Below are 10000 nucleotides of genomic sequence, written 5' to 3' on the forward strand. Positions count from 1 at the left end.
GGGCAGAAGGCGGGGTACACCTTGGACAAGTTGCCACCTCATCACAGGGCCAACACAGATAGACAGACAACATTCACACACTAGGGCCAATTTAGTGTTGCCAATCAACCTATCACCAGGTGCATGTCTTTGGAGGTGGGAGGAAGCCGAAGTACCCGGACGGAACCCACGCAGTCACGGGGAGAACATGCAAACTCCACACAGAAAGACCTCGAGCCCGGGGATCGAACCCAGGAGCTTCGTATTGTGAGACACATGCATTAACCCCTGTTCCAACAAGCTGCCCATCAAAATGCCAAATATTGGCGCCGATATTCAGCCCGGCCGATAATCGGTCTATCACTAATCCCTATAACACAGTTGCGCCACAAGTCTCTATTTATTGATTACGACTGGAAAACGTACATTATGTCTGATGGAAAAAAAACAAATGAACAACCAAAACAAAGAAACCACAGTATATTGAACCGCAAATAAAAATGTTATCAAAATATATTTTTACTTACCATTTGTTTCAGGAGCTGTTCCACTTTCTCGTCCTCCGATTAAACAGTTATCCAGGTAAACTCCATTGTGGTAACAGCTGTTGCCCTCACTATGTTGTGGCGGCAGCCAACATGAACATGGCATCTGCATGATGCCACACGGCCTACTGGATGTGCTGGGGGCCAGGCAGTCCTCCAGCCACTGGCACAGCATCTGACAGGCTGCCGTGCTGGGGCTGCGTTTTCCAACGACCAGGTACTCTACTTTGAAGTCTCCGCGGTCACTCGTACCGGTTGCTCCTTTCTGGCGAGGACCCTTCCGCATTTGGACAAACTGCTTTCCGGCCTCTAAGAAGGCCGTGGGGGCAGAGGTGTCGCATAGCCTCACAATCTCATCAAAGCTCTCAAGTCCCAGGTAGGTACGTGTGGTCTCCAGGAAGGAGTCGTACTGGAAGGTGCGGAGCTGAAATGGCACGCAGTCCTCTGTAGGCTTAGTCACCTTGATGAAGACGGTGTAACGCCGTGGATCAGGATTCTGCAGGGTCCAGGAGCAAGGCACGCTGGGGAATACCGATGGTGACAGGAAGAAGCCAAAGAAGGGGCTTTGTACCAATGTAGAACAGGAGTCCGACTCTGGCCCTGAAGGAGATGCATGGCCCCACTCCCCCAACAATAGCACAGGGACGAAGTACAGGATCGCCACTCCGAGCGGCCATCTTGCCAGCTGCAAAACAATGCTTGACATGGTTTCCAGGTAACCAGGAGAATGCGGATTGGTCTCTGTGTTGAAGAGCAAGGCAGTGTGAAGGAGTTTGTCCTTACAGATCCATAAATCGGCACATGACTTCAAAGTGGTTTTCCAGGCACCTGTAAAATCAATGAAACATCATATGAATAAAACTTGCAAAAACATGTAATTCTTTGGCGTTTAAACATATTTACATTTGGAGCTAATGTTTTACAACCCATAAAATCTAAGCATTTATATAAATATGAGATTCATACTGGACATATAAACTAGCACATTTCTTTTAATTAAGGCAATGATAAAAAAAAAAAATGTACATTAAGGCTTTGGTTTTGGTGATGAAAATGCTTTCCAAAATTCATATTGACACAAAATGTTACTAAAAACCTGTAACTTGTTTGTTTTAACACATCTTAACCAAAGAAAAACACCTCACAATATAAAGTTAAAGTCCCAACGATAGTCCTCTGCATTTGACCCATCCCCATGTTCACCCACTGGGAGGTGAGGGGAGCAGAGAGCAGCAGTGTGCACCATGCTCAGGAATCATTGGGTGATTTCACCCCCAATTCCAACCCTTGATGCTGAGAAGGGAGGAAATGGGTCCCGTTTTTTGTAGTCTTTGGTATGACTCGGCCAGGGTTTGAACTCACGACCTCCCAGTCTCAAGATGGACACTCTAACCACGAGGCCACTGAGCTGGTCATATAAAGCTCCATCTAGGGCACAGGTGTCAAACTCAAGACCCAGGGGCCAGATTTGGCCTGCCACGTCATTTTGAATGGCCCGTAAAAGCCTGGAAATAATATGCATCAATAAAGTAGGTTATCTTTCTTTCTTTTTTTTTATTTTTGAAAGGAAAAAAAAGATTTGTACTGCTTGCATTTATATATATTTTAAACTTTATCTATCTACTAATGCAACAGATATCATATTATCATACGTTCGAAACATTTTTGGTGGAAAAACATACGTAAATATCTACTTAGCCTTATGATTTCAAATCAAGTTATCCATCAAATTGTACACTGTAAACATGACAATATTTTTTTTTTTAAACAGCTCAGGGGCCGTACTTATCAAGCTTCTTAGAATTACTCCTAAGAAGTCTGCTAAGAGTTGACTTAAGAGTAAATAAATTATTCGCTGAAAGCTGCACTTAAAAGTTAGTTATCAAGCGTCTTACTCACACTTTCAGCGAAGTGTAGGACTGAATCTTAAGTGTCACACTCAGAGCTGAATTACGACATTACTATGTGCCGTAAACGGAATTTTAGGTGACGTCATTTCTGTGTCCATAGAAATGACCAATCACAGAAGGGAATCAGTTGTCTAAGAATAAAGAAATATCTTGGAAATATTTAAGTGGACAATGGGAGTGTATATTTTGACAATAAATGACAAAATAATACAAAACAAACTAGTCCCCGCCGGCACTCACGCTACCGCTCCCTCTCTTCTCTCGCCCACACACTCACTGACGTCACTCACCTCACGGCCACACACATACGCTACTGTCATAACATTTTCTTTCCAATTCATTAATTAGGCAACTAATTTGAAACTGGTGTGGGTTGCTCTATATATACTAGCCCACTGCAGACACATGCAGAAATCAACAAGGAATCAAAAAGTATTAAATCTGTGACAAAAATAATATCCGCTCTGTCTAAACGATACCGTTTGATCAGCTGCTCGTCATCAAAAAAAACAAAACATTGTTCCGTTCCCTGAACGTTCGCGCACGTCTCTCTCGCCTCAGTGCCATCCCCTGCTGGCAACTCCTAACCACTTAAGACACCTCTGAAGGTCTCTTAAATATCGTGGAGAGTAGGAGTGATTCTTAGACTTAAGAACGTTGATAAAAAGCTTTTATTCTTAAGTTTGAGAGTAGGACTAAATTTCGCAAATTCTCAGGACTCTCAGAATCCTACCGTATAAAAAAACTGTGGTACCATTTTTACATTTACAGTAATACACTGTGAAAACAGCAACCATATTTTTTATGCAAAAAAAAACAACCAAAAAACTGGCAGCTCAACCACCAGAATTTTACAGTAAAACAGGGTGTGACCATTTTACTGTAAATTTTACGGTAAAATTCTGCCATTTTTTGGACTGCAAAATCCACAGATTTTTTTTTCTTACAGTGTAGGTAAAATATACATTTACTAATCAAATGCATAGGTAATTGTGTGACAATATCATAAGGTAATCCTTATACCTGTATGTTTCTTTTATTAATGTTATAAGCGGCCTGCCCTCTGAGGGCAGCCAAAACTGCAACGTGGCCCTCAATGGAAATGAGTTGGACACCCCTGATCGAGGGAAAAGAAAGAAACTATCATTATGAAATCATTATAAAATGTGAAACTGTTGCTGTAATATGAATAACAGCACCAAAAGTTGACCAAGAAAATGGCCCAATTACCCTTAGAATGTGAAAATTAACTTTCAATAACATACGGTATTAGGTGAAGGGATACAATTGTCACGATTCTGCATGGGAGCGGCAGTTGTGACCTTGAGATGCATAGACAGGAGACGACGAGCAGGTAAGCAGAGTTTGATGATTAACATCAAAGAACAAGTGCAGCAGGGGAGTGCACAGAAAGCATAGGGGAAGCTATGCAAGCATGATAAACAAAGCAAAGATGTACTAGATCCTGTCTGAAAGGCAGAGCTGGCATATAAAGAGGCCTGATTGGCAATCTACAACAAATGTGCCCAAATAACAAATCAGGGACAGGTGAGGGAGACAGCACTCAAGCCAGAGGAGTGGTGGAGCCAGACAAGAAGAAAATAAGAGCGCTGGAAGGGGAACAAATTTAGAAAATAATGAAACACAAAACGAGGTCAGACCTGCTTGACAGGTCGTGACAACAATACAATGAAACACTGCTTTTTCAACACTAAAAAGTCGACAATCCATCAGACATACACCATATAAAAACGGCAATTATCCTGAAGATCGAAGAGAGAATGGAAATTACACTTGGCCCACAGCGCCATACTATACTGTGGATTTGTTTGCTAAACCCGCTCTCCATATCTGCCAAATGCATTAAAAGGTTATTGTGAGTCCCAATAAAATAGGAACAATAATAATATTATATTTATTATATTTATTTATTTATATATGCACCTTATTGCTTTTTTATCCTGCACTACCATGAGCTTATGTAACAAAATTTCGTTCTTATCTGTGCTGTAAAGTTCAAATTTGAATGACAATTAAAAGGAAGTCTAAGTCTAATACTTTCCCCTGGATTGCCAAGATAGTATCTGTGGCTGTGGGGGCATGGTCACCATGACCTCATTTGCTATGATGATACCGAAAGGACAAGATCACGGGTACAGGCGGCCGAAATGAGTTTCCTCCGCCGGGTGGCGGGGCTCTCCCTTAGAGATAGGGTGAGAAGCTCTGCCATCCGGGGGGAGCTCAAAGTGAAGCCGCTGCTCCTCCACATCGAGAAGAGCCAGATGAGGTGGTTCGGGCATCTGGTCAGGATGCCACCCGAACGCCTCCCTCGGGAGGTGTTTAGGGCACGTCCAACCGGTAGGAGGCCACGGGGAAGACCCAGGACACGTTGGGAAGACTATGTCTCCCGGGTGGCCTGGGAACGCCTCGGGATCCCCCGGGAGGAGCTGGACGAAGTGGCTGGGGAGAGGAAAATCTGGGCTTCCCTGCTTAGGCTGCTGCCCCCGCGACCCGACCTCGGATAAGCGGAAGAAGATGGATGGATGGATGGATGGATATCATTTTCTTTAAAAAGGTTTAAAAAAAATGTAAAAAACACATAATTAAAAAAAAATCTGTTATTATTAGTATTAACATATTTCTATAATATATCGTTTTGCTCTATTTTTAAATTGTTGCGGCTTATTGTACAATGTACTTTTTTTCCAAGTGCCTACAGACGTTTAGTGACTTTTCCTTTGTTGAAAAGCAACAAATGTAGCATCTTTTTCTAGTGTTATTATAGAATGTACTCGTGTTTCGAGACTACTTCTGTCCCTCGACGTCCCTGACTGAAGAGGCGAGCATGTCGTCACGCTTGCTCGGCGCTGATGCTCCAGTTGGACTTTTTCCCCTTGAAAGCCGCCACTGTCATCTTATTATTTGCCTATTGTGCAGATGGCTGTCCGCGGGTATATCTGACATATATTAAAGTTACGTCCACATTCTAGTACGTCTTGTTTACATCTCAACATCCGGTTTCCAGTTTTCGGCGATCAAATTATTTTTTCAGCGGCCAAATTTTGGTGCATCACTTGTCAACAGTACGGAAATATTAGGCTATATACATTCATGCATACTGTAACGGCCTACTGGTGGTAATGTTTTATGTTTGTGTGGTTTTGATTTGATGTTTATTTTTTCCATGATCCAAAACACACCGTCCGTGCCTGAAAGTGGGTTAGCGCAGTGGTTCTCAAATGGGGGTACGCGTACCCCTGGGGGTACTTGAATTTATGCCAAGGGGTACGTGAGATTTTTTTTAAATGTCTGTCAAAAAGAACTGTGAAAAGAAATGCAACAATGCAATATTCAGTGTTGACAGCTAGATTTTTTGTGGACATGTTCCATAAATATTGATGTTAAAGATTTCTATTTTTGTGAAGAAATGTTTAGAACTAAGTTCATGAATTCAGATGGATCTCTATTACAATCCCCAAAAAGGGCACTTTAAGTCGATGATTACTTCTATGTGTAGAAATCTTTATTTATAATTGAATCACTTGTTTATTTTTCAACAAGTTTTTAGTTATTTTTATATCTTTTTTTCCAAATAGTTCAAGAAAGACCACAACAAATGAGCAATATTTTGCACTGTTATACAATTAAATAAATCAGAAACTGATGACTTAGTGCTGTATTTGACTTTTTTATCTCTTTTTTTTCAACCAAAAATGCTTTGCTCTGATTAGGGGGTACTTGAATTAAAAAAATGTTCACAGGGGGTACATCACTGAAAAAAGGTTGAGAACCACTGGGTTAGCGGATCGGTGCACACTAAAAATTGCTGGGTTATTTTGATAACCCAATTTATGAGTTTCTAGTGTTGGGTTACATTTTGGAGTTATTTTTATGAGGAGCAATCCATTTTTTGGATTATAAGGGTATTATTTTAACTCAATTTCTGGGTTTTCAAAGTTATGAACCATTTTTGGGTTGTTTTTCAATGAGTAACACATTTTTGGGTAAAAGGCTTTTTTTTTTAATTAAAAAGTTACTTTTTTCTTAAAGGGAATTTTATCATGGATTCATCTCATAAACATTATTTACAACCACACATTTGAGCATGCTGTATAGGACTACTATGACTAGGGATGTCCGATAATGGCTTTTTGCCGATATCCGATATTCCGATATTGTCCAACTCTTTAATTACCGATACCGATATCAACCGATACCGATATCAACCGATATATGCAGTCGTGGAATTAACACATTATTATGCCTAATTTGGACAACCAGGTATGGTGAAGATAAGGTTCTTTTTTTAAAAAATTGTAAAATAAGATAAATAAATTAAAAACATTTTCTTGAATAAAAAAGAAAGTACAACAATATAAAAACAGTTACACAGAAACTAGTAATGAATGAAAATTAGTAAAATTAACTGTTAAAGGTTAGTACTATTAGTGGACCAGCAGCACGCACAATCATGTGTGCTTACGGACTGTATCCCTTGCAGACTGTATTGATATATATTGATATATAATGTAGGAACCAGAATATTAATAACAGAAAGAAACAACCCTTTTGTGTGAATGAGTGTAAATGGGGGAGGGAGGTTTTTTGGGTTGGTGCACTAATTGTAAGTGTATCTTGTGGTTTTTATGTTGATTTAATAAAAAAATAAATAAATAAAAGAACCGATACCGATAATTTCCGATATTACATTTTAACGCATATATCGGCCGATAATATCGGCAGGCCGATATTATCGGACATCTCTAACTATGACCATACATGGCAATTCTTGTAAAAAAAAAAAATGTCACACATATCTTGCCTTTGAGTATATTTTAATGGGATAAAAATAATTTTGATCAGTAATTGGGATTGAGTAGGACAAACCAGCAGTAAAATTGATCATTTGTATTATTTATTACTATTGGGTCAAGGAGCGTTAAATTGCGCAACCCAATAGTTGCGTTGGGAATAACCCAACATTGTAGTGAGCGTTACTCAGCTTTTGTGTTAAATAAATTAAACCAAATAGTTGGGTTATGGATCAACCAACATTTAGTTAGCATCACTCAACTTTTGGGTTAAATAATTCAACGCAGAAGTTGGGTTGAAAAAATGTACCCAAAACGCTGAGTGATAACTCAAATAAGGGGTTTGTCCTTTTTTTCCAGCAGTTGGGTTAAAATTGGGTTATTTTTTAACCCAACATTTTTTTGTGTGAGAGCAAGTGTTGAGAGCTCGGGCCCAGCGAAGCTGGCGGCGTTTCTGGGTGTTGTTGATAAAAGGCTTTCGCTTTGCTTTGTAGAGTTTTAACTTGCACTTACAGATGTAGCAACAAACTTTAATTACTGACAGTGGTTTTCTGAAGTGTTCCTGAGCCCATGTGGTGATATCCTTTACACACTGATGTCGCTTTTTGATGCTGTATTGTCTGAGGGATAGAAGGTCCGTAATATCATTGCTTACGTGCAGTGATTTCTCCAGTTCCTCTGAACCTTTTGATGATATTACCAACCGTAGATGGTGAAACCCTTAAATTCCTTGCAATAGCTCACTGAGAAATGCTAATCTTAAACTGTTCGACAATTTGCTCATGCATTTGTTCACAAAGTGGTGACCCTCGCCCCATCCTTGTTTGTGAATGACTGAGCATTTCATGGGAGCTGCTTTTATACCCAATCGTGGCACCCACCTGTTCCCAATTAGCCTGTTCACCTGTGGGATGTTCCAAATAGGTGTTTGATGATCGTTCCTCAACTTTCTCAGTCTGTTTTGCCACTTGTGCCAGCTTTTTTGAAACATGTTGCAGGCATCAAATTCCAAATGAGCTAATACTTGCAAAAAATCTAGTTTTCCAGTTTGAACGTTAAGTATCTTGTCTTTGCGGTCTATTCAATTGAATATAAGTTGAAAAGGATTTGCAAATTATTGTATTTTGGTTTTATTTACGATTTACAAAACATGCCAACTTCACTGGTTTTGGGGTTTGTAATATAACATTTTTCTATCCACAGAAAAGAGGCATACTTTAAACTTTGAGTATTATTTGAATATCTTTTGGCCGGGTTGAGCGTCCTGGTTTTCGGTAATCAAAATATGGTCAGTCTAATATGTTCCATCCATGGATGGAATATATTATACTATTATTATTATTATTATTAAACATACAGTAAGTAATAAGAGGGGTGGGAGTACATAAGTTTTTACTTCTTCTCACTCCTTTTCGGATATGTTTACATTAAATGTTTATTTTCATTTCTTGTTTCTTTTGCTTTTTATTATTATTATTATTATTATTATTATTATTATTATTATTATTATTATTGTTTTGTTATTCATTCTTGAATGGCTTTTTTGTTGTTTTTTTTCAAAATTTGTTGTTTTTGTTTTGTCTACATATTCAAAATAAACATGAAAATGAAAATGAAAAAAATGAAATGCATGGATGGAACATATTGTATATTATCCAAATGAACATGGCTAACAAAAGCTGAGATCAATCATACACAAAACAGTCAATTAAGCAAACAAAAGTTGGAACTGTTGACAATCCAATCTGAATTCTAAGAGGGAGTGGTTAACTGGAAGCTATTATTATGCAGTACTCTTCTGCAGTATATGATCCTAAAGTTGTACAATTATTTATCCATTTCAGCCCATGGCTATACAACAAGAAGCAATTAAAAGAACAAAAAAGGTTGCATTAGCCAAAAGCAGCGAAGAACAAATATGTGTAAACATGCCTAACAAGCCTTCTCTGAGGGAAAATCAAAACAATGAACCACTCAGGAAAATGCAACAGTAGACCTTGGATATATTTAAAGATTTAGAGGGATGCAGGCAAAGGGGCCCGTGACGAGAAAACGGCTCACATTGGGGATTTCATTGAGACAAGAACACTTTGCCACTGAGCTACAAGGCAGAAAAACAGAAAGCTGCAAGATTCCTAGTTTCAATAAAATGTGCGTAAAAATAATATTTTCACTACACCAATACTTTTATAATATTTTCTGTCACAACTCCCCTGGGGTAAAAAAAAAAATGCCGCGACCCAAACCCTCACCCGAATTGAATAACTATTGAGAACTTAATAATATTTCTTCATCTGTAAAAAGCATTGTGTGAGTTACATTCTTATTTCAATTGCCTTATTATTAAAGTAGATGAATAATGCAAACGTTTCACTGGGTTGTACATTTTTAAATACCTAACAGCGTCACATTAAAATGTGTTTTTTTTAATAAAAAGCAGTGTTTTTTTTGGTTTGTTTTTGTGCAAAATGTGCAACAATATTGTTTATTAGGGATGGGCGATACGGCCTTAAATCTATATCGCAATAAATATTGCAGTCTCCTGCAATTATTTGGACTTGGGGGCCAAATTTAGAGAAAAAATTGTGTCTGGGGGCCGGTATATCTATTTTTAGGAACATTAATACAAAACCTCACAATAATGTCTGATTGAATGCTAAAAACATTATGACAGACCGCCTGAAAAAACTTAATGGTATTTAATTTTTTTTTACTGAGACACCCAGAATGTACATGAAAATAAAGAATGTGGGTT

The 10000-nt window shown here is 38.6% G+C and overlaps 1 protein-coding gene across 1 annotated transcript in view; it reads right to left on the reverse strand.

The window, feature by feature from the left end:
• The window catches only part of adgrb1a (adhesion G protein-coupled receptor B1a), a 373647-nt gene that overhangs the window by 283777 nt on the left and 79870 nt on the right, over positions 1-10000 (reverse strand). Inside the window, exon 5 of the mRNA XM_062063764.1 lies at positions 507-1352. Coding sequence (XP_061919748.1) covers positions 507-1352 — 846 coding nt within the window. The remainder of the gene's footprint in view (positions 1-506; positions 1353-10000) is intronic.

This window comes from Entelurus aequoreus, linkage group LG11 (assembly GCF_033978785.1).
Source record: "Entelurus aequoreus isolate RoL-2023_Sb linkage group LG11, RoL_Eaeq_v1.1, whole genome shotgun sequence".
Lineage (NCBI taxonomy): Eukaryota > Metazoa > Chordata > Actinopteri > Syngnathiformes > Syngnathidae > Entelurus > Entelurus aequoreus.